We start from the raw sequence: 25,269 nt of genomic DNA, 5'->3' as shown, positions 1-25,269 counted from the left end.
AGCAGGTGGAGAGCTCTCTGGCCCTGGCCTCAATCCCACCACCCTGAGCTCACATCCTCAGGAAGGAGGGCATCACAGTGTCAAGCCATGTGTGCGCAAGGCGCCTTCCACAGCGCGGGATGGGAGGAGCCCCATGCTCGTTGCTCCAGCAGCCTGACCCCCCACATCCCCTGTGGCACCCTCATAGCCTCCTTCCCACAGCTATCGGCTGGGGCTTATTTCCTGGGCCAGAGTCAGAGCCACCAGGAGCACTGACTACAGGGGAGTGCCGAGCAGGGGTGAGGGGGGCTGGAGGGGTGAGGGGGGCTGGGTTACAGAGCTTCTCGGGGAATGGGGCGGTGGTGTCTCCAGGTAGCCACCTGGCTGCATGGGCTCCTGCCAGCCCCCTGGAACCAAGACCATCTGCCTCTGCAGGAGATGTGGCTGCAGGCCACCTGCATTGTCCGCTTTCGCACAAGCTCCAGGGGACAGGGCCTCATCTGTCTTGTTCCTACCCCTGTGGGAAGAGCATGTCTTCACCATGAAAACCTGTTTCCCATGACAGCACCCTTCAGTCACCAAGAGGCTCTGCCTGCTCAGGCCACTGGAGGCGACTGCTGATAAATGACCACCGCGGTGTGGGGGAGGTTGGGTCCTGGGATTGGGATTCCCTAGGGGTAGGGACAAGTGTCACACCCTTCTACATTCAGGGGGAACTCACATCAGTCAGGGCGGGGCGCAGCTTGTGCTGAGGTGGCTGAAGAGTGGGGGACCAGGACTCCGTCACATCTGCCCTGGTCACCGACCCACTGAGGCCCCATCTCCCTGTTTTCTACTTCTTAGCAACAGAACAGACTTTGCCAAAGCCTCAGGGTGGACAGTGGACGTATGATGATGCTGTATGGGATCTCAGGTCAGGGCTCAGGGTGCTGGCAGGGGAAGTGGAGACATGCACAGGCTGGGCCCCTGTGCCAGCCCCTCCCAGATATGCCCCTGGGACCCCACAGAGGCCCTGCTGACTCTACCCAACCACATTGGGGGCGGGGGGCCTCTCCCCAGGCGTGAAGCCAGGACCCAGGCTCCACTCTGCTGTCCCAGCGCACTTCACCCCTCCTCTCTCCCTGCCCACCTCAGCCCACCAAAACCTCTTCTGTTCCTAGGTGCAGACTGTCCCATTCTGAGAAGTCAGTTTGGCTCTCTCCTTCCACATGTGAGGAAACAGCCTCTGAGGCCTGCTGGGGGCAGGCGGGACAGCCCACTCAGCATGCCCCGCTCCATGGTCCTGCGCCACGCCTGGCCGCTGACCCGAGAACACGCCGTGGCTTTCCACTAGACTGTAAGCTACTGAAGTCCGTTTTACATTTATCCTCAAAGAAGGGGGCCAGGCTAGGCCCAGGCCAGTGATCAAAGAACTACCCATGATCACTGCCCAATTCTTAGTCTGCCCTAAGGCTCAATATCAAACTCACTCCCCTGGGGATGGGAGGGGCGAAGAGGAGCAGGAGAGGGAAGGGGAGCGAGGCCGGCTGGGAGGTGGGCTGGGCGCAGCCAGCACTGGTGGGGAATGCCTGCCATGCCTTGGTCTGTGCCCACGCAGCCGGGAGCTTCCACCCACCAGGAAAGGGAAATTGAAAGCATCCCCATCCGACATGTGAATGCGGCCCAGAGACTGGGGATTAGAGGCCGAGCCCCTGCAGGGAGGCCGGGGGCGGTGGGGTGGCCATGTGGCCATGATCTTCATCAGAGGACAGGAAAGCTGGAGTTTCCTGTTTCCGGTGCTGGGGTCCCTGGGAGCTTCTCTTCTGGCAAGAGGAAGCCAATGGGAGGAGGCTGTAGGCTGCGCAGTTTTATGTGGTTGGGGTAGATCATATGTCAGCTGTGGGGACGCAGGGAGAAGCCAGCCAGGCAGGCCTGAGGGCTCATGCAGAGGTCAGCGGATCTGCTGCGGAGATGTGCGCCCCCTCTGCCACGCCCCCACCTTCCTGGCAGGTGGTGGGCCACCAGGGTGGTGGGAAGTGGCCGGGGTTTCTCTCCATTTGGGCTTTAGAAGCCAGGAATCAGATTTCAAGGGCGCCTTGTTGATACTGAAATTGAAGTGGGAGTCAGTTCCCCAGTTCTCTGAGTCCCTGCCTCACTCTGCTAGCCATGGGTGCCTGTAGCAGCCTCTGTGTCCGTCTCTGGGACCCGTGTGGCCCTGGCACAGAAAAGCCCTCTGTGGGCAGGGTCTGCTCAGCCTGTGTCCTTCCCAACCAGCCCTGAACAGTCTGTCCTGAAGCCCAGGACCAACACCCACAGCCACGGAGCTCTTTCTGCACCCCAGCTCCCTATGCAACCCTGTGGCTTGGGGCTGCACCGTTACCAGTAGGCAGGGGGTGGTGGATGCCCACTCTGGGGAGGCTGGGGGGCCAGGGCCGGAGCGGGAGGCACAGTCCCTTCCCACCCTGCCTTCTCTGAGCCTCCATGGTCCTGGCGTAGAAACAAGAGCTTGCTAGGGTCAGGCGGGTCTTTTCCTAATCCCAAACTTCAGGTCTGCACAGTCAATGAACAGCTCAGCAATCCCAAACACGAGGGGCTGCAGGATCAAAAACTGCTCCCCTCATTGCCCTCTGGGCCCTGGGCCAGGCCAGTGATAATTAGGCAGAGCCTCATTACCCGGCCCTGGCAAGTCACTGCCCGGGACCACCGCAGAAGAGGCAACAAAGCGCAGCTGGGCGGGCAGGAGCTTTCTAGGTCACAGCCTGCTCGCGAGAGGCCAGGGAAGATGAAGTGATTCCGGGCTTCAAGGCACGGCTCTGCCTGTTCCCCGCCCCGGGGACCGAGGGAATAGGCCTGTCTGATCGCTGACCAGGGCCTGCCCAACTGAAGATGAGTCTCACAGAAGCATTCCTGACCCCAACAGGCCACAAGCCAGGGGACCTTCCCGGCCAGACCCCGCTGCCGCGCCCTCCCCGTGTGCGGCCACCCCCACATTTCCAAAGCCGAGTGCTGCAGGCAGCTGCTCTCCCAATCCAGCTGGGCAAGATGAAAGGCCTTGCTCATGTCCACTGAGGGCTGGCCAAGGTCTCTGCTAGCTCCATTCAGCAAGCCCTGGCCCCAGTGGCTCTCAATCAGGAGGAAGCGGTCAAATGACCAGCAGAGCAGCGGCGGTTGCTGGGCGGGGTGGGGGGCGCAGGGCGGTGGCAGGGTCCCCTGAGCTCGCCTGGGCCATGCGGGTGCTCTGGAGCCCCCAGGAGCATGGGCGCTTAGGCCACAGGTCACAGAGCTGATATCCCCACTGAGTTTCCCGTCAGGCCCCATGGGAATCTGGGGACAGGCAGCTAGAAATCCTGTTCAGTCCCCAAGTGGTCGTTGACCTGCCTCTCCCATACGTGCCCCGAGGCTCCCAGGTGACATTTACTCACTTTTTTAAGGGCTCGATCACAGTCTTCTGGATCTGGTTCACCTGTCCAAGAAAAACCCGAAGACATTAAAACTGGTAGGGAGGGGAGGACGACAGGCAAGGCAGGGCCCCTAACTACCGCTGGGCTAGGAAGTCTGAAGGGCCACAGGGTGCTGTCCTTGTCCTGGGCCTGGCCTTGCTCAGGGTGGATGGCTGGGTGGGCGGCCACAGAAGGCTCAGGGGCTGGGGCGAACAGGACTGCCGTCGGCGACCCAAGCTCGTGGAGCCTCAAGAATCAGGTAGAGCCAAGGCAGAACAGTCTGGAAAGAGCCCCCATGGGCTTGCAGCACATTGTAGCACACGAGGCCTGAGGGCTCAGAACCCCGAGAGCAGAGGGAGCGCACTCGGGCCTCCCCGCACAGTCCACCCAGAGGCCCAGACGTGGGGTGGAAGTCATGCTTGCCCACCCCAGACCAAGACCTAGTCACCTTTTCCTGGTTGAAGGCGTCCATCCGCTTCATGGCCGTGTCCAGGGCCGTCACCATGCTCAGAAGGTCCTGGTCTTGCTCGCAGAGGGGGTTGGAGAGTAAGTCCAAGGATATCTTCACGGCAGATTTTGACATGGCTGTGAGAAGCCAAAGCTCAGTGAGCCTTCTACGAAGGGGCAGGTTTCACGGCCTTCTCTCCAGGACCCCGTCCTCCTAAGCCAGGGGCCTGCACCCTGAAGACCTCTTCCCACGGCCACGGCCGTCAGAATGGCGAAGTACCACACAGCCACAAGCTGCTGCTCCCCATGCTTTAACGCTCATTCCCGACCCTAACACTGCTCTGGACAATTCTTTTGAGCGGCTTTACCTGTTCTCCAAACCCTGGGTTAGAAAAGGACCATCTGCGTGGGAGGCTATAAAATATGTTTCTGGCTCCAAAGATTCTAATTCAGTAAACCTCATACCCAAGAATATGCATTTAAAACCACCTCTCCAGGTGGTTTGGACGTGACACTTGGTTTGGGACTCCCAGAGGGACAAGAATAACAGTACTCCAGTTTACACATGCTTTTACTACAAAGGGCCCAACAGTAAGTATATCAGGCTTTGAGGGCTGCACGATTCCTGTTGCAACTTCTCAACTCTGCCGTGTGCTGTGAAAACTGGCAGCGACAGCACATAAAAAATGGATGTGGCTGTTTCAATAAAACTTTATTGACAAAACTGGGTCAGATTAGGCCAGCAGCTGTAGCTTGTCAACCCCTGGTTTCCCCGACATCCAGTAGGCCAGTAGGAAGAGATACACTGGAAACTGTGTTTTCCCCCGAGACTCACCCAGACACATTCTGCAGCTGGTACAAGCGGCACTGGGACAGCGGGGCCCTCCTTCAGGGTCTCTTCCTGCTCCTCCAGAATTTTGTTTGTAAATAATGGAAACCTGGCAACTTGTATGGGACAAAGAGCTCCAAAGCTGCCAGCAGGTCCCCATCTTGGGGTTCTACCACTGCTAAATGAGAGTCCCAAGCACTCTCATTTAGGGCTCAAACAACCCAGGGGATGTCTAGCGGAAATGTATTTTGGTTCCATTTTAGAGAGGAGGCAGATCAGGTGCAAAAGGGTTCGTAATGCCTCCATGGTCAAATGGCTGAGCGTGCCAGCTGGGTCCTGACCCTTGACCCTGGGCAGCTGCTTCCCTGTTCACTGCTCTCCTTATGATGATCTGGCCTGGAGGAAGCCAGTGGACAGGTCCATCAAGCTCTATCAGGTGTCCACTGACGTTTTTCAAGGCACCCTGGTACCCGATCCCCACGAATGTGCCACCCACCCCTCTGTGCTCCTCCCTCTTGTGTTGACATTCCCTGCTGGGCAGATGGGAAGCCTGGGAGTCACAGGCGGCTCAGAGGCGGGCTGGAGACCTGCTGGCAGCTTTGGAGCTCCTGGTCCTGAACGTGTTTTCAGGCCTCCATTATTTCTAGATTCTAGAAACAAAATTCTAGAGGGGCAGGAAGCGGGCCTGGAGAAGGGCCATGCTGGCCTGATGCTGTCTGTACCAGTGTCAGAGTGCATCTGGGGCAGGTCTCAGGAGAGAAGACACATTGCAAATGCATTTCTTACCATATGCATGTTACTGAATTTAAGATGCTCTTCATTGTAAGTCATTTATTGTATAAACTACTAAGAGAGAAAAAACTGTTGTCAATCAAACCAGGCTACACTTTCAGTACTTTCATTTCAGAGATGGTAACTGTGGAAAAAGTGTCTTAGGACCCATGACATAAGGTCTGCCTCCCAGTTAATTACAGATGTGGCCTCGCCTAGCACTCCATGGCATGAACCTGACCCCTGACCCTGCGCTCCCCAGGGAAGGGTCTGCCTCCCCCAGGCCCCTTCACCAGCCAGCAAAGCAGTGCTGAGCGGACTAGCCAGCCAGGAGCACCCTCCTGGGGTTTTTCTGGAATCTGGGAGAGTGCTACAGTCACCCAGCAAAAGGGCAAACTGTGGGAGAAGGCTGGAAATGTAAACTTTCCAGAAATGTTGAAGCAACGGAGGGAAAAACACCTCTTAAATTCTGTGGAGTGACCCTGTAGGTTTAGGAACAAACGTTATGTGTAACTTGATTTGATTATGAAATGATCACATACAGCATAATAAGAAGATAATAAAATTCTGGATAAAGCTGGAAATGTTTCCAAAAAATATCTTCTGCTATTTCTTAAAAAAAAAAATCTGAGGAAAACAACCCAAAAAGCCAGAGGAGCAAGGAGACGTTCTTCCCACTTTCCTTTTTTTGTTTTTGATACAGAGTTTCGCTCTTGTGGCCCAGGCTGGAGTGCAATGGCATGATCTCGGCTCACTGCATCCTCCACCTCCTGGCTTCAAGTGATTCTCCTGCCTCAGCCTCCCAAGTAGCTGGGATTACAGGCACCTGCCACTACACCCACCTAATTTTTGTATTTTTAGTAGAGACGGGGTTTTACCATGTTGGCCAGGCTGGTCTCGAACTCCCGACCTCAGGTAATCTACCTGCCTTGGCCTCCCAAAGTGCTGGGATTACAGGCATGAGCCACTGCGCCCGGCCCAGCCCCATTTTCTCCTTTCTTTCCCAAAGCTCTTGCATTGTCAGGAAGTCAAGGAACTGAGTGGGCTCAGTGGCCAGCCCTGGGCAGAACTGGGCCTGGAATCTCCGCCCAGTGATGCCCCCGCTTCTTATGTGCAGAGCAGAGCTGGGATAGATGACACCAAGAACACCATGGCCTTGGCTGGGCGTGGCGGCTCATGCCTGTAATCCCTGTGCTTCGGGAAGCTGAAGCACGAGGATCCCTTGAGCCCAGGAGTTCGAGACCAGCCTGGATGACATAGCGAGACTCCGTTCTCCCTCAACAAAAATAAAGAACAGCAGGTCTCCATGCCCCTCTGGACCTGTGGTCCCTGCCCCAGCCCATACCTCTCATTGTTTCCTATAGGGTCTGGGAGAGGGGCACAGTCAGCCTGGCCCATACCAGGAGGCTGGTGGTCTTTGAACCTTAGAGAAAGTGAGGGTCTTGGACCCCACCTGGGTCTCTGGAGTCCTGATGCAGCCTCTGGAATGTAAGAGTCAAAGGTTCACCAGAGCACTCTGAAAGTAACATGAGTTTCTGAAAGAAAGGTCATCTTTTTTAGAATAACTAGGGATTTTCCACCTTGCTGGGGAGCTTAGGAAATTCCACGCTCAGGAAAGGCATCCTTCCATTCCCCTCAACTGTCCAGATCAGTGGTGCTCACAGTGCGGTCCTCAGCGTCACCTGGGAACTCCAGGGACACACATCTTCAGGTCTCGCCCAGCCCATGAGTTAGTTGGAGGCTGGAGGTGGGGCCTGGCGGCCTGCAGCACAGCAAGCCCGCCCACAACGCTGATGCCCTGTACGTGAGACTGACGTGGCCGTCAGGCTCGCCTCAGCCCCATGACCAGCACCGTGGCTCTTCAGAGGCACTGTCTCTGCCCACATCCATTCCTGAGGATAGCAGTGCTAGGCTTCTGCAGTCACCCATCAAACTCTGGTTTCTCTGCTGGAAAACTAAAGCTTTCCACAGCCACAGACAGTGCATCACAGACCCCTGATGCCCTCCTTGGTTCCGGAGCAAGCCACTGTGAACGCAGCACACCCTGGCTTCATTTATGCTCTGACAGTGCAGCTGTCTGCAGAAGCAGGAAGGAAAGGAAGCAACGGGTCACAGCAGCTCCCGAACTGGAAAGACAGTGGGGACTGATCAAGAAAAATGTGACCCAAGTAACTCAGACCTGAAATAACTACAAAACAAACAACTGCAGACAAACTCCCAAATCCGGTCCTTGGCTTGTGACACACATAGTTTGGCAACGCTAGAGGCCAGGAGCAAGGTGCATGTTCAGACCAGCCCACGGCCCAGGAATTAGCACTGGCATGAGAATTCACGGCACAGACCAAGATGGCCACAGTCCCTGCACCGGTAGTCAGTGCTCACCAGGGCATGGTGGTGGCAGTGGTGGTGACGGTGGCTTCCAGGGAAGGAATGTTTTCCTTTTGTGACAGTGCTTTGTAGGAAAGGTGTGTTTACACATCAGCTACTGGCTGAGACTTAGGAGCTGGCATAAAATGGGAACAAATTCAAATCACTGCCTCTATTAGGGACATTTCAAGGGTTTTTCTCTTAATTGCAGTACCAAGTAGGAGCAGGCTGGTCCTCAAATCCCACCCTTAGGTGCCCACTGCCCTGTGGCCCTTTGAATGGTGTCAGGAGACAGTGATGCTGCCATTTGCACTAGGCTCATAGACAGCCAAGCCAAGAGTGGATGGGCCAGGGTTCCGGAGCAGGGGCTGTTTCAGTCGCCTTCTAGTTTGGCGGTGGGGGTGGGCAAAGGAAAGAGTGGGGCATGGGCAGCCTTCGCTGGGGAGACAAGGCCCTGGACTTGGAGAAGAGAAGCTGAACTCTTCCTCCTTTATCAAATGGACATGCCCGTTTATAAAATGGGTGTGTCATGTGCCCCACCAATCTCAAGGTCAGAAGAGCTCAGGTAGGTGAAATTTCTTCACAGCCGTAACAGGGCATTATTCAGCAGCTGGAGTGGCTGAGGGGACTGAAGATGGCTTCTCCACTCACTCTCCTGCTGCCTCTCCTGCATCTCTGGTCAGCGTGCACAGCCTCTGGGCCTCCGCGCTTGCTGTCTGTGTTTCAGGCCCTCTTCCCTTGGCTCTACTTGTGTGGGTTACTCATTCCTTCAGGACTCTGCCCAGAGAACACTTTCCCAGGAAGGCCTCCCTTGACCCTGTCACTCTTTACCTCCTTAGTTTTCTTGACCCAACACACCATGACATGTCATTTTAATACCGATCCGCTTGTGGACCTCTTGCAGGGCTTCCTCCTAGAACATAAGCTCCCAACTTGTCTTGCTGTTGAGTCTCTAGTGCTGACAGTGCCTGGTACATGTGGGTTCTCAGTCAGTATCTGCTGAGTGAGAGGAAGTGGGCAGTCTTGGCCACACCCAAGTCTCTTTCAGGACCCCGTCCCAGTGTGGTATATGGACACGGCCCTCCCAACGGACCCAGGGAAGGAGCTGCAGAGGTCCACCCAGTCAGAGAGCCGACAATGATGACAGTGATGACAGGAGCGGACGCCCCGAGAGCTGACCCTTGCCAGGCTCTGTTCTCAGCGCTTTACGTTGCTCATCCGACTTTATGTTCAACACGAGCCTATGCCACTCGGACTGGCACTACCTGTGCTTCTCGGGTGAGGGAATTGAGGTAGAGCTAAGTCGGCTGTCCAGAGTTGTGCAGGGAGTGCTGAAGCTATCGATCAACCTTTGGTCAAGTGATTGCTGCTCTGGGGTGGGAAAGTCAAGGCCTTGGAGAAAGAACCTCAAGGAATGGTCTCCATCTCTCCTGGTTGCTCGTTGCCTCCTTCCTGGGACATGGCCTGTGGCAAGGGCTCTGGACGCTCCCTTATTCCAGACCTGCCTGTGTCTCTAGGCTCTTGGGCCTAGTTCCTCCTTGTTTCAAACAAGAACTCTCCAGCCAAGAAACCTCCCCAAGGGCCCTGGCTGTTTCCCAGCACCTGCTGGTCCCCACTTCCCACGGGCCTCCCAGTGCCCTTTGTCAGACAGAATTATCTGGGGTATTTTTGGCCTTACACTTTAACCCAAGCTGTTTAAACACACAACAGCTTCCATTCTTGTTGCCACTGGAGCGCTCGTCCCAGCAGGACAGGGAGTTTCGTTTCTGCAGGAGGAAACGTGCTTCCCTTTCCCTCTGGACAGCCTGAGCCGGCGGCCAGGATTATGAAGCAGTGGAGGCATCTGATGGCAGAAACTTCCACCAGCTGCAGTACTGCCCTGACTGGAGTCCCAGGAGAGTCTTGCCCCAACACCCACATCCAGAGTGGGGCGGTATGAGCTCTGTGCAAAGTGGGATCTGACTGGTGAGGGGTGACTGTCCTCAGGCTGCTTCTCAGGACACTGGGCACATGTCCTCTGAGTGCAGTGACATCAGAGCCCTTGGGGGGCTGAGGGAGGAGGGTGCCCACCTCTGCCCCACCTGCCCAAGCCAGTGGTGCGGGTGGAAAGTCACCTACCCAGGTCAGCGTCGGTGCTCTTCTTCATGTCTTTCTGCAGCTTCCGGGTCTGCTCTTCCAGCCTGCAAGGCAGGGGACAGGCTGCTTGGGGTCTCCTTCCTTCCCCCTACCTGAGCGAAGTCCAGGTGCTCTGGAGGGCCTGCCACGGAGGAGGAGAAGGAGATCTTCTCCGTGGGGACTTTTCCCACTGACAGAAGTGCCACTACATCCAAAAGCTACGAGTGAATGACTCTTGCGTAGCCATTGCTGGGGAACAGTTCTGGCAGCCTGGTGACCTGAACTGCCCTCAGCTTCCAGGGTACTCACGGGGCAGAGGGGCAGCCCAGGGAAGGGCACTGGGCAGACAAGTGAGACCTGGCAGGGGGCCCTTGTCCCTCCCTACCTCCCACCTCATCTTTCTGGGGTTGACACTCACTGCTGAAGTTTTCCATACTCCCTTTCAAAGTCTCTCTCCACCTGCAACGAGAGAGATAACTCAATTATTGGAGAAATGACAACACGGTGGAAAAAACCTTCCAGCCTCCTGAAACTCTCTCCACACCCAGCCCCAGTCCGCAGAAAACAACACGGTCCAGTTCACACAAGCACTGACAGATCGCTCCTGACACGGTATTCCTGTGTTCCCAAGTTAATTAAGTGTTTGATTTATGGAGGAAGGCTCCCCTCCCAGAGGGGCCAGCCAGGCAGGTGTCAGCGGACCGTGGATCTGCTCTTCCCAGCCTGGAGCAAGGCACTCGCTGCGTGCCCTCCTCACCCCAGGCTGGAGGTGGTCACAGTGCTCACAACATGACTTGACTCTATCCAGGGAGGCAGCAGGGTGCAGAGGAGAGGGCGGGTTTGGAGTTGGGGGCTGTCTCTGCCTTTTCCTAGTTTCCAGGTCCATGCAGGGCACCTCCCCTCCTACCCTGCCCTCCACTCAGGACCACCTGCCCCTGCTGGGCTCAGGGTGGGTCAGGAACAATCATGCACTTGTGCTTTGTGATTGGGATGCATCAAACATAGACACTATGACTGCTGACTCAGGCCAGGCTCTCTCCATTCCTGACTGGATATCCACTCTCTCGAGAGCCAGCAACACTGAAACCAAATGGGTGAGTTCTGAACCCGGGGTTGCCCTTGTTGCAGAAGATGAAGTCTAGTACTTTCTTCTGGTGCCTAGACTTCACTATTTGTAAAACGGAGCCTCACGATTGGTCTCTTATGGGCATAGAATGGGAAGTAAATGACATCGAGAGGCAAAGAAGGAGACTAAGCTAGAGGCCAGTCCTTCCTGCTCTCCCTGGCCAGAGCTGCAGCTGTCAGGGGCCAGCTTCAGTCTTCACGCTCTGAGAAGTCCAAACCGCTAACTCACTTTCACAGAGCCCTCACTGTGTGCTTTACAAGAATGGGGTTCTCTGAACTCATCTCCAAGGCAGGTGTGACTATCAGACGATGGTACTGAGGAGGTCACAGGGAACCAGGTTATGTACCCCAGCCAAGGTCACCCCACTGATGAGGGATAGGGTTGAGCACAGTGTGAATGGAACCCAGGCAGCCTGGCTCCACAGCCTGTGTTCATAACCATCATTCTCCTGGAAGGCATTTGCTGATAAATGAAAGCCCTGACCTAAGAAAGAAGCTTTCCTGGCTGCTCCCTGGGAATCCTATCCCCAAGAGCCCTTGAGGGCTCTGAGGGTCAGCGAGTACATATCTGCAGAAACTGTCAAAGCCACGCTATTCCCACCACTGCCTTCCAGCAACGCTGACCTGATGAGAGCATTCTAAGCCCATCAACCTTAGCATTCCACGTTTGGATTTAGATGAATTCAACATAGCCCTGGAATGACAAAACAGCATTCTTGTTACAAATGAGGATCCTGAAGCCCAGAGGCAGGAGTAACTTCCCTAAGGACGCAGGACATTCCGGTGGCAATGCAAGGCTGGAATCCAGAGTCCTGGTGCAGGTCTTTTTGTTTCAAATTTCAACAACATTCATTCCTACGAACATGTATTGAGCACCTATTAAGTGCGATGCACTCTGCCAGGTTCTGGGGATGCCGTGGTGATTCAAACAGACATGGGCCCTGGTGGTGGAGATAAACAACAGCCAGATACAAATCTATGTGCTGCCTCTGATGGGCCTTTTGGACAGCAGGGATGAGGCCAGAGAGAGTTAGAGAGTCTGCTTAGCTCTGGCTCTCCAGGCACGACAACAGACTCCTTGCATAGAGATAGCTTACCTTCCTCATTTCAACTGTAAAATCCAGAAGCAGGAAAAAAATGCTCTTTTCCTTCTTTATGATCCTAGCATCTAGAATCTTCCACAAAACTGTGAAGTAAAATCCACCATTGGTGCCCCCACCTCCCATCCTACAATCTTTCTTCCTCTTTTCAACAGACTCTTTCTCCATCCAGGAACCCAATATTTTTATCATTACTTTCCTTAGGATCTAGCAAAAGCTACTCATAAGAAAAAAATTCAAAATTCACTCCCACTAGCGCACAAATGCTTGATGAGCATTTAAAGTGTTGCCTGTCCCAGGGGATTTGCAAGTTTGCAGGAACCAAAGTCTTAGTTAGCTAAAGGAATGGAAAGGCTGGTGTGACTGCAGGTGGGAAATTTGCTTTGGTGTGAAAGAGCCTTGTCGGGGCCCTTGAAAGTCTGTACTTTGGTGTCAGCCTAGTTTGCTGCAGCGGGGCAAGAAGAATGCAGTTTAGAGGCATGAGCAGAGACAGGTAAGATATGAACTCTGATACTAGTTGTGGAGCCTTGATAGTACTGAGCATTTTTTTTTTTTTTTTTGAGACAGAGTTTTGCTCTGTTGCCCAGGCTGGAATGCAGTGGTGGCATCATGGCTCACTGTAGCCTTGACCTTCTAGGCTCCAGGAATACTCCTGTCTCAGCCTCCTGCATAGCTGGGACTATAGGCATATGCCATTATGCCTGGCTAATTTTTTTAAATTTTTGTGGAGATGGGATTTTGCTATGTTGCCTAGGCTGGTCTTGAACTTCTGGCCTCAAGTGATCCTCTTGCATTGGCCTCCCAAAGTGCTGGGATTACAAGTGTAAGCCACCTCACCCAGCCAACTTTAGGTGGCTTACAAGGAAATAGCTGATAATAATATCTACCTCAGTGGTTCCTTTTGAGGATCAGGAGGCAGTGCGTGCAGAACAGACTGCAAGGCGCCTGGCCCACGGCAGTGCTCACTAAATGTTAGTTTCTGTGTTTTCTCCTGCTCACTGGGGTGTTGGGAAGACCAGGGCAATCTGGGGCTGCAGGCTGGGCTATAAACCTGTTTGCAGAGAAGAGAACTGCTCTAAGCACACAGGAAACCGGCAGCCAGGGAAACCCTGATGTTGGCTAAGGGTAGAGCCCCATGCTTGGGTGCTGTGACAGTGCCCTAGCTCTCTACTAGACACACTTTTATTTTTTATTTTTTTATTTTTTTGAGACGGAGTTCCGCTCTTGTCACCCAGGTTGGAGTGCAATAGTGCCATCTTGGCTCACTGCAACCTCTGCCTCCCGGGTTCAAGCGATTCTCCTGCCTCAGCCTCCCGAGTAGCTGGGATTACAGGCATGTGCCACCATGCGCAGCTAATCTTTGTGTTTTTAGTAGAGACGGGGTTTCTCCATGTTGGTCAGGCTGGCCTCGAACTCCTGACCTCAGGTGATCATCCCCCGTGCCTTGGCCTCTCAAAGTGCTGGGATTACAGGTGTGAGCCACTGTGCCCAGCCTGCTAGACACATCCTTTTCTTTTTTTTTTTTTTTTTGAGACAGAGTCTCACTCTGTCGCTCAGACTGGAGTACGGTGACACAACCTCTGCTCACTGCAACCTCTGCCTCCCAGGCCCAAGCAATTCTCATGCCTCAGCCTCCTGAGTAGCTGGGACTATAGGAGTGAGCCACCACACCTGGCTGATGTTCGAATTTTTTTTTTTTTTTTTTTTGGTAGAGATGGGGTCACCATGTTACCTGGGCTAGTCTTGAACTCCTGGCCTCAAGTGATCTGCCTGCCTTGGCTTCCCAAAGTGCTGGGATTGCAGGCATGAGCCACTGCGCCTGGCCCACATCTTTCTTCTAACTTTGCAGGATATGACAGCTGAGCAGCATCTTTACTTACTAAAAGTATTTATTTCCAGAAAGAGAAAATTAAAACTAAGCCCTACTTGGCCCAAACCAAACTCTTCTAGAGATCCAGAACACACAGGGGTGCTCTTTGGGAGGGTAGCTGAGTGTCAGCTGTAACCTGGGGCCCCAGCCTTTGGCTCCCTTCCTCTCTTTTGCAATCCCCCAAGTGTGCCGATGTGTGTGGGATGTCAGAGAACACCTGGTCTCCCTGGCTGGGGACTGTTTGGACTTGTATCGGGAGGGACTTCACGTTTTCAGCTAGGTTGGATCATTCTGGAAGCTGAGGAACTCGAGGTCTCACAATGAAGCCGAGGAGCAGGTTGGGGGCAGAAGTGCGTTTTCTACTTGGTGCCGCTCAAGGCCATCTGACAGCCTGAGAGGAGTTCGGACACATTTCACCTCCCTGCTTCCAGCGGCCCGGGTGGGTTGCTTCTCTAGCTCGCTGGTCCAAGAGCTCTCTCCTTCACTGGGGAAAGATGTACGGGGACACTGCCAGAATTCTAGCCTCTCAGATAATGGCTAAGGGACTAAAGGGACACACTGGAGCCTCATTCTGAGGAAAAGAGCCAGACAGAAAAGATCTGAACATCTTTGAATGCTTGATGCCTTTGCCAAAAAGGCAATTGGACCCCAGTCAACAATGCAAGTATAAACACATGTGCACGGACCGTCAGGGGATCAGGGCAAGCTGGGCCAGGCTGGCGAGGTTAGTGCAGGGAGAACCAAGCCCCAGACACTACCTTTGGCCACTCCCTGCATTCATTCTCCAAGGCCCACGGTGGGAGGAAGGGGTTTTGCTGTTCTCTGCTCTATTGGCAGTGCACAGGCCATGCCCTGGCACAGAGTGGGAACTCAGTATTAAGTGAATGAACAGGCTGAGTTCCCACCCAAACTTATGCTCATGGTGAAGTGAAAAAGGAAACTGGCAGGCAGGGCTGGGGCTCTGATCCCAGGGCTGAGGTGCATCTGATCGCAGTCTGAGAAGCCCAGAATCCTCAGCACTCTGGGAAGCCCCCTCCTTCAAGGGATGCTCTGGGTGGAAAGTGGGCTCCCTGTAGGTGTGTTCTAGCAGGATTAATGAGGCTAAGGGCCCTGTCGCCTGGCAGGTGAAAATCCTTCTCCAGTGGAGAGGCTGCATGTGGCCAGACTCTCTTCGCCCTTACTTTGCAGCGCACCCACCCGGCTAGGAACCTTGGAGTGCATGTTCCTTGTGTGCAAGACTCACAGTAACCCTTGTTTCAGGCGGACACAAAGAGCAAAGCTTAGAAGAGCTCTTCCATCTTCCCAGGTTATGCAGGAAGGTGCGGCGGCTTCTTTCTGTGCTAAGATGCTCCAGCCACTTTATGGGACCTGGGGAGCGGGAGGGGACTGGGTGGAAGGTGAGGATCGGGATTGGGGGAGCTTTTGTTCCTCCATCTCAGTTCTAATGGTCAGCCCCAGCAGTAACAAGTCATTCTAGCCAAAGCCTTGACAATAATGGAATTTGTGTTAATAACCTGGGCACAGGAGAACAGTGAGGGTAGGGACACAATGCTGTCTTTGTGCCTGACAGTTGGGTGCCCTGAGCCAAAAACCTCCTGAAACTCCCTGAAGATAACATGAGCATTTCTTCCCATGACAGGGGCTCCATGACTTCCAATAACCCAGGCAGCCACAGCTGCTCCCCTCCCTGAAAGTGCCTGGGCAAGAACAACAGAGTGCGTCACTGCTGTCCGAGGGCAGATGCCAGAGATGCTGAGACAGCCACACAGCCCAGGCCTGTTTCGGGGGCCGGGAGGGGGTGGTGGGTGGGGAACGAGACTGAAGAGGCAGGGTCTTGCTACTTCTACTTTAGTGCCTCTGGGGAGTGGAGGGGTCTAGGCCAGGGAAGCAAATAACTACTCCAAGTTGTAGCTCAGCTGTGATTCCTTGTGAGAGATCAAAGGCCTAGCCGACTTTGTTGCACTGGGAAATCTAGCTGCCTGGGACAGGCTGAGTCCCTGATGGTTCATAAAGAGGGTCAAATCAACCAGCTTCCTGTGATGTAGTTAATATTAACTGGGGACTTATTTTGTGCCAGACACCGTGTTAGGTGCCTTCAATGTATTACCTTGTGTGAGCCTCAAAGTAACATCTGTGACACAGGTACTGTCATCATCCTCATTTTATAAATGAGAAAACAAAGGCTCTAGAGGTTAAAAAACTTGCCCAAGGTCACAGACAGCATGTGGCAGAGCCAGGATGTGGACCCAGGGCGCCAGCCTCCCAAACCTGGCTTCTTAACCCCTACCTGACCCCCAGTCTATCAGAGAGCAGATGCCATAATCAGAGGACCACAATTCCATCTCCAGCAAGACAGATGTGAGGAAGGGAAGAGAGACGCCCTGTGTGCATCTGCCCTCACTGTGAGTCCTTGCCACTCCTTAGATGAACGGAGCCAGAGATCTTGCCACCAACACACTGGCAAAGCAGCTGGTTTGCCTACACTTCCTGTGGAGAACAAAGTTCATTGTGATAAAGATTGGGGTGCTGGGAAGGTTTTTGTTTGTAGTGAGCATTCAGAGTAAAATACCCCTCTTGAAACCACTTCTCTTTCAGATCTGTCATGGATTAAACTCTGGAGACTCAAAGCCACACCTTCCCACTTCCTGCAGCCGGCTAGAGCCCAACATATGCACACCCAGATTCTCTGGACTTCAGCTGAGAGCCTCTACAGATGGTCAGCCTCCGCATGAGAGGTCATCGCTGAGTTGGTCAGCAATCTGCCTCTGCATGAAGCAGAGAGAGGCCCCCCTCCCCAGCTTTTTTTTCTTTTTTTTAACAGACAGGGTCTCAATCTATTACCCAGGGTGGAGTGCAGTGGTGCAATCAGAGCTCACTGTGGCCTTGAACTCCTGCGCTCAAGCAATCCTCCTGCTTTAGCCTCCCAAGTAGCTGGGACTACAGGCGTGCATTTTTTTTTTGTAGAGTTGGGGTCTCTCTTTGTTGCCCAGGCTGGTCTCAAAATTCTTGCTTGAAATCATCCCCCCACCTCGGCCTTCCAAAGTGTTGGGATTACGGGCATAAGCCACTGTACCCTGTCAGGGTGCTTTTAACTTGGGCCTGTGTCCTCTCAAGTGATCTTACTTTGGATTTGCTAGAGATGGGGCCATTGGTCAGATGTGTGCCAAACTTCTCACCAGACTGAAGCAATCTCTTTCCTATGCTTTTGAGAGCTCTGCCAAGGAGGGGAGAAGCTAGTAAGACAAGAACTGTCAGGGGCTGGGATGACAGACGAGGGCCTCTGCCACCAGCACAGCACTGGACTTTCTGTAGCTGTCACATCAGAGAGGCTCTACAGTTGTGGTCTCCCACATTAAAACCAAGAGACCTACTCAGATTTATGGGTCAGGAGGTTGAAAAGGCCATTTTGCACTGGGATTCTAAAACAATGGGAGGGCTTCACAGCCCAGGGAAGCATCAGGCAATGGAAAGAGTATCGGCCAGGGGCTCACGCCTGAGTTCTAACTCCAGCTTTGCCAGTGTGGGGTTTTTATAACTTGAGAAAGTCGCTGCAACTTTCCATGGGTCTCATTTTCTTCATCAAGAAAAATCAGGAGGTTGGACTAGATGATCTCTACGAGCTTCCAGCTCTAACTTCCCAAGAATCTACGATTTTCTTCCTTTCCCATTCTGGAGATAAGAACATTCTAGGGATAAAAACTGTGGGCTTAAAGGGGGGTGGGATTCAACCTTCCCTTCCTGCTGAGTGACTCTGGGTCATGGCCAAGAATGCATTTGGAAGTTGGGACAAACAGGCTGAGGCCACCGGGAAAAGCTTCCTGGACTTTTCTGCAGCTGAGGTAACAGAAATAAATGCCTGGGCAATATCTTTGGTGGGGGCCTCTGTTTCAGGAACACTCTTAGGAAAAGTGTAGACTGCAAGCCAGTCCCTAGAGGTGGACTGTTCTGAAGCAATATCTTTCTCTACATTTTTTTAATCCACCTCTTCCACCTGCCCAAGGACGATAAAGAGCCCAGGCTAACCTTTCCTAGGGGAAATGTCCCAGGACAGGAGGCCCCTCTAAGCCCCAGTCTGTGTGAGGTTCTAGATCTACATAAGCGGGAATAAGGCCCAGGCTGCCGTCTTCCCAGCCCCAAGATGTGTTGATTCAAAGCTTTGGTTCTACGCAAAGGCCATGTGATACAGAACTGAATCTCACAGCACAACAATCGAGTTACTCACTGTTTTGGGCACAATCTGTTTCTTGGGCTGCCCAATCTTAAAAGGAATCCTATAAGAGAAAGAGACAAAGAGGGATATTGTGAGAAGTGGGGAAGGATGCAGCTGAAAGTATCAGTACAGTACATGCCACTTTCCTCCAGGAGGGTGAGGAAGCATGGCCATGGCTTGCTACTTGGTACTTGGACCATGTGCCCTGTTGGGCATACAACCACTGGCATCTGGGCTTGGTTAGAGAGAGGTCCTCCCACCTACAGTGTCAGACACAGATTGTTCTGCCCCAGAACATCTTTGCTACTGACAGTCTGTCATTTAAAGACAATGAAAAGGTGAGGGCAAGGAGTCTGAGGCTGTAGTGAGCTATAATTGCACCACTGTACTCTAGCCTAAGTGACAGAGCAAGACCCTATCTCAAAAAAAAAAAAAAAAATTCAGTTTGGTATGGCAGCTCATACCTGTAATCCCAGCACTTTGGGAGGCCCAGGTGGAGGACTGCTTGAACCAGGAGTTCAAGACTAGACTGGGCAATACAGCAAGATCCTATCTCAAAACAACCACCACCACCAAAAATCAGCCGGGTGTGGTGGCACATGCCTGTAGTCCCAGTCACTTGAGAGGCTGAAACAGTAGGATCACTTAAGCCCAGGAGTTCGAGGCTGGAGTGAATTATGATCATACCACTGCACCCTAGCCTGGGCAACAGAAGGAGACCCTGTCTCTTAAAGAGATAAAGGAAGGGAACAGAAGGGAAGAAAGAGGAGGAGGAGGGGAGGAAAGGAAAGGAAAGGTGAGAAGGGCAGGAAAGGGGAGACACCCTGTGAATAACAATAAGACCTTGTGTCTTGAGGAGTTGCAAACTCAGAAATTACAGACTCACTGCAGACTCACTATAATAGCTATCCTTGAAATCACGAACCACTATGGTCTATATTAGGTCCTTCACTGCTTCTCTATAGAGGGGCAAACTGTGGATCTGTAAATCTTCTTGGGAGACTGGGGAGAGGTAATAAATAACAGAGGCATTAATGATTGGCCAGGCCGGATTATTTCCCTGGGAAAACTCACAAAATCAAAAAGCTGCTAGCTTGGAAAAGAATCTGAAATCCAGCCCAAGTCTGCCTTGGACTTGTTATGAAGAGCTGCACCTCAGATTCCCTACTTTACAGCATGGTACAGCAGAAAGAGGATCATGGGTCTAGGAGTCTCAACCTGAGCATTAGCCTGGCCTCTGCTTCCACTGAGCAGGCTGCCCTTTGGCAGGTGACGGCTGCACTGGGCACTAGGACTCCATTTCCTGCTCCATAAAATGAATAGATTAAAGTAGGTAATTTAGGAGCTTCCTTGAGGCACTGAGCATTCTATGATTCTCTGATTCCAGGAAGAAAAGCGGCCAGGCTAGAAAGTGCATCCCAGTGGCTATGGAAAGGGTAGGCTCTCGACCCCAGGTAGGAAGTGAGTCAAGAATCCCTGGGATCAGCTCCGGCAGAGGGCTCTCAGCCAGCCATGCTCATCCCTCTCCTTTTGGCTCTTCCATTCAAACCTCCCGCTTCCACAATACACCAGACCCGCTCCACCAGGCCCAGGTCCCACCCTTCCCTCCACAACTCCTTCTCCCTGAGCCTGCTTTCCTTTGGCCCAGACTGACCAACACACTGTTGCTAAACCCAAGGGTGTAATTAACCACCGATAATGACCCCAAGCAGCGATCCAGTGGAGGGGATGGGCCAGCCTGAGTCACAGCAGTTTAAATTTAATTTCTGGAGGACATCCTGTTTATTGTTAACCCAGCCCCATAATTTGGGAGTGTTAACCCTTCAGGGGCTGGCTGATTCGCATCTTCTGTAAACAAATAATTTCTGGCTACATAATAACCAAGGAGGAAAGGTAAGGTCTGGAAATGAAAGGGAAAGAAAAAATGAAATTGTTTCCTTTCTCAGACCTAAAGAGGAAAGGTTCACCGGGAGATGGGTCCCTTCCCTGCACCCTGGTTACTTTTCCCATTCTCAGGGATTAGAGCTGACAGACATGATGGTTTTTGGACAGCCAGCAATTGCCCTCAAGGACCACGCTGGAGACAGTGCAAATGAGGTCCTGGTGGCATTGTAAAAAGACAGCCCGTATTCTGTGGGAAGCATGCTGCAGGTGAAAGCGCTCTAGACCTGATATCAGAAAACCTGGCCTCTGCCTCCGACTCGTTTTGTGATTTGAACAAATCTCAATCTCTCTGGAGCCCAGTTTCTTAAACTATGAAACAAAGGAGTTGGAATCCCTTCAGCTTATCTAAAACTGGAATTCTAAACTGAATCTCCACTCCAAGAATATGGGGAGTAGGATGAGAATTCTAAAGAAGTCTCAGAGTGGTCTTCAAAACGATTCTTGGAGTTTAGTACTGTAGACAAGGGACCAAGAAATCAGAAACGTAGATTCCATTATTTGTGGTGCTACAGCCTCCCTCTAAACCTTAATTTAGTATCATGGTATTTTTAGAACTGTAAGTTACCATAGAAATTTTTTCCCCAGTTCAACCCTCTCCTTTTGTAGATGAGGAAGCGGATCCAGAGAGGTTCAGTGACAAGCCCAGGGTCACTCTGCTGGCTCACAAGAGAACCAGGAAGAAGCAACCAGGACCCCTGCTGTCCAGCCCAGTTTTCTCTCTGCTACCCACAGTTCAATACTCTTTTCATATGAATTTGTTATAAGTATGTAATGAAAATACCTAGTTTTAAAGTCCTGTGGAATTCCAAGGGGCTCATTGTTCTTAAGGGTCTGGAAATGAACGGGAGGAAGTTTGTGCTGAACTGGGTGCTCTGGCACAATAAGGGGTGATGTACACCACACAGACAGAACAGGTCTCTCCTTGTATTTTCATCACAGTTACTGACGATCACGGAGACCTATCATACTGTTCTAATTATTTTTCAACTCACCTGCTCAAAAGCCCTATGAGAACACTTTAAAAAAATCCTTCACATTGAAAAGTTTTAGATTCAAAGAAAATTGTGAAGGAAGTATGTAATTCCTATGTTGCCCACCCTCAGTTTCCCTTTTTATTAACATCCGATATTGGTGTGGTACATTGGTCACAATCAGTGAACCAACAGAGACAGGGTCAAGACTATCCTTTCTTTAGACCTCCTCAGTTTTCTCCATGTCGTTTCTCAGTTCCAGCATCCCACCCAGGTCACCACGTCACCTTCAGTCGCTATGTGCCCCGAGGCTCTGCTTGGCTGTGACAGTTTCTAAATCTCTCCCTGCTTTTGATGACCATATCAGTTTTAAGAAGTGCTGGTCAGGCATTTATAGAATGCCAACTTGGATTTGTCTGATGCTTTTCTCCTGACTAGACTGGAGTTACGGCTTTCGGGGTAGATCACAGAGCAGAAGAGTCATCCTCACTACAACATGCCCAGGGTCCACGATGTCAACATGCCTTACCCTGCTGATGTGAACCTTGATCACCAGGCTGATCAAGGTCATCTTTCCCAGCTTCCTACTGTGAAGTTACTCCCCCTTCTCCCTTTCCCTACTGCACTCCTTGGGAGGAAAGCATCATGCAGAGTCCTATTTCTTATTTATTCAACCATTCAATATCAGCATGGACTCATAGATATTTAGCTTATATTTTGGGTTATAATCCAATACATTATTTTGATGCTCAAACTGTTCCAGCTTTCACCACTGGCAGCTCTTTCAGTTGGCCTGTGTCCCTTTGACATATCCACATCAACATAGGTATGTATGTATGTATGTACGTATGTGTGTGTGTTTAGTATTTCCTTACTTTCTGGCACTACAACATGTACCAAGCGCATCTTGTACATTTCCTGCCTCAGCCCTAGAATCAGTGGAGGAACTTACATTAGTATTCAACAGGCTTCTGTAATATGGTCTCAATCTTACTTTTAATTTCTTTCCTATTCACTCAGTACAACTGCCATGATTCAGCCAAGTGGCTGTTCATTAATCCCCCAAATCTAGACTCCTTATAATTTCCTGTCTCAAACCGGGACATTTTGGAGTACATGTCATCAGAACAACTTGGACTGCCCAGGGCAACCAGGACAAATGGCTACCCCACCTCTATGGAATGCTTTCTCTGCTCCCAGGAAAACTTCTTACTTTTTTTTTTTTTTTTTGAGACAGAGTCTCGCTCTGCCCCAGGCTGGAGTGCAGTGGCGCGATCTCAGCTCACTGCAAGCTCCGCCTCCCGGGTTCACGCCATTCTCCTGCCTCGGCCTCCCGAGTAGCTGGGACTACAGGCGCCCGCCACCTCGCCCAGCTAATTTTTTTGTATTTTTAGTAGAGACGGGATTTCACCGTGTTAGCCAGGATGGTTTCGATCTCCTGACCTCGTGATCCGCCCGTCTCGGCCTTCCAAAGTGCTGGGATTACAGGCTTGAGCCACCGCGGCGCCACCTTCTTCTTAAATGTCTAAGACTATTGGGCATTTAAAAAAATATTCTACCCTTTCACAGCTTAATTACAGTTCATCTCCTCAAAAAAGTATTCACATGGGAGAAACAGTAACTTTAAAACGAATTATATAGAAAAACATGCTCCATTGAGGAAAACGTTTGAGAAATAAAAGGGGATGGGGTGGGTGGGGATAAGGGAGGAAAAGAAGAGGGAGAAAAACCCAGCCATGATTCTCAGATCTAAAATATGGCCAAGGTTAATGTTTTAGTGTTGTTATTTATATTTTTAAAATTTACAGAAAGAAAAACTGAAGCAAATATGCCAAATGTTGGTAGTGGCTAATTCTGGGTGGTGAGAATATGATTACTGTTTTCTTCTTTGCACTTTCCACATTTTTTTTCAAATAAACCAAAAAAACCCCTGTTTTTTTTCTTGACTACAAAATAGCACCTGATCAGTGTTAAAACTTGGAAGACATAGAAAAACGCAAAGGAAAAAGTGCACGCACACACTCACACACAACCCCAAAGGAAAACATTAATACCCTGACTCACACAGTGTGTACATATGTGTGCATGTGTATATGTAAATATTCACGTAAGTTTTAAATTAAAAAGTGAAAGAAATATATATCACGAATGGTTTTATGAGAATATATTATTTTCACTCTCCTGATTTTTAAGAGCTACAGAAGTAAAACGAGTGGTTCAGGTATACAATGGAAGTGTACCACTCGTTTTATTTCCGTAACCTCATCACTTACTGCTGGTCATTTCAACTGTTTCACATTTTTCTTCTATTATGAACAAAAACTCTAATAGCTAAATCTTCGTGTGCACCAAGAGTCATACAGGATCAATTCTGTATTTGACAAACTGCCCTAGAGACAGATTGAAACATTTAATATTTTTGAAAAGATTGAAACAATTTACATTTTACTAACCACCTTTTGGTTTGTATAGCAGGACTTTTTTCCCCGGATCAGTGTTTGCCTTTCACTTCTGTACATGTTTGTGTTTAATGTGCATAAGTTTTTGATGAGTATGAAATCAAATCTATTAAATCTGCCTTTTCTTTTGTGATTTCTTCTTCTGGTATCAAAATGAGGACGACCTGCTTCCTCCACTCCATCAACCTGCAACTATTCACCTATGTTTACTTACTTTTATGGCTTCCCTTTGTTAATCTAAACTAGTTATTAGTATCAAAGTTATAGTGTGCATAGTCTAATAAGGCAACAAGATTTCTTAAGGAAAACCTTAGCTCCCAGGACTCCCTAATCTCATTTGCCAGAAACAACCACTTTCAACTCAACTGAATTTCTAGTATTTACCTTTGCACATCTAAAGATAAATGCTTATATTGCTACCTCTAGATTGTTAGGATTTTAGGCGCTAAAAAGCTACTTTAGCTATTGACTTTTTACTTTGGAAGATGAGGATTTAATTAAAATATTTTTGGGTACCCATCCCCACTTCATGAAGCCACACTTGCAGCTCTTCTTCTCAATATAGTTACAGTATAACTTGGTTAGCTCAATATTAAGTCACCTATTAGGAGGATATTGTGATTTTTCTTCCATCCTGCCCTTGGGAGCCAGCAGATTGTTCAGCCTCAGTTAAAGCTTTAGGGCACTGCAGTTGCAGCCGATGTACTGAGTAACAAACTCATGAGAGTTTCCAAGTCAAAGCTCGAGCTATGCCACTCCCAAATTCCTGACCAACAGAAACTATTTATTGTTGTTTCCAGCCACTAAGTTGTGGGATAATGTGTCATGCAGCAGTAATACATAATAACATGCATACTTTTTTTTTTTTACTTTCCCTAAAATTGGTAATTGTCACTTTTCTTTCATTTGGTTAATTGTCTACGTACTTATCCCCAATTCAATCTGTGGTCTAACTCTGGCTTCAATACATTCATCATATCAGGTGCTATCTTGTATCTTCTGGAGAGTGTGCTCTGCAACTGCCACCTGGCTCCAGCCTGGACTGGCTGCCTGCTCCCCAGCCGTGAGGCTCTCAGCCCCAGTTCTCCCTTCACCAATCTTTCTGGGATTCCTTTGACTTCTCTCTCATGAGTTTTCCTTGGTCCTCCTCTGGTTTACCCCTTATTTTGGTGGGAACAAAGTATGTGTGGGAGGTCATTTTTGAGACTTTGCACATCCTAAAACCTTTTCCTTCTACCTGCAGGCTAGTTTGGGCATAGAATTGAAGGCTGGACATAATTTCTGACAGAATTTCAAAGGCACTGCTCTCATCTTCTAACTTCCCAGTACTGCTGCTGTGGGAAAGTCTGAAGCCATTCTGAGTCCCATCCTCTGTAGATAACCCGCTTTTTATTTTCTTACACAATAAGAAAATATTGTGTTGGCCACGGTGTTGTATAATTTTACAACGATGTGGGTCTATTTCCATCCACTGTGCTAGGTACTCACAGGACTGTTTCAATTTGGCAATTTATCATCTTCAGTTCTGGGATTTAAAAATTTTCTTGTTGATTTCTTCTGTCTTCTGTTTCCTACTTCTGAAACTTACAATTTCGATGCTGAGCCTCCTTGCCTGGTCCTCTAATTTCTGTTTCTCAATTTTATCTTCTAACGCTTCTAGGAA

General features: G+C 50.8%; 1 protein-coding gene across 2 annotated transcripts in view; it reads right to left on the bottom strand.

Moving 5' to 3' along the window:
• The window catches only part of BIN3 (bridging integrator 3), a 47,986-nt gene that overhangs the window by 5,840 nt on the left and 16,877 nt on the right, over positions 1-25,269 (bottom strand). The window contains exons 2-6 of one of the 2 annotated variants that reach the window (XM_017889967.1): positions 18,245-18,293; positions 10,346-10,386; positions 9,931-9,992; positions 3,847-3,983; positions 3,381-3,421 (exon numbers count right to left, since the gene is read on the bottom strand). In XM_017889967.1, coding sequence (XP_017745456.1) covers positions 3,381-3,421; positions 3,847-3,983; positions 9,931-9,992; positions 10,346-10,386; positions 18,245-18,293 — 330 coding nt within the window. The remainder of the gene's footprint in view (positions 1-3,380; positions 3,422-3,846; positions 3,984-9,930; positions 9,993-10,345; positions 10,387-18,244; positions 18,294-25,269) is intronic. The other variant, XM_017889968.1, reaches the window with a different exon arrangement.

This window comes from Rhinopithecus bieti, unplaced genomic scaffold (genome assembly GCF_001698545.2).
Source record: "Rhinopithecus bieti isolate Rb0 unplaced genomic scaffold, ASM169854v2 scaffold_20129, whole genome shotgun sequence".
In the NCBI taxonomy this organism is placed as follows: domain Eukaryota; kingdom Metazoa; phylum Chordata; class Mammalia; order Primates; family Cercopithecidae; genus Rhinopithecus; species Rhinopithecus bieti.
This window is presented reverse-complemented; position numbering and strand designations above follow the sequence as displayed.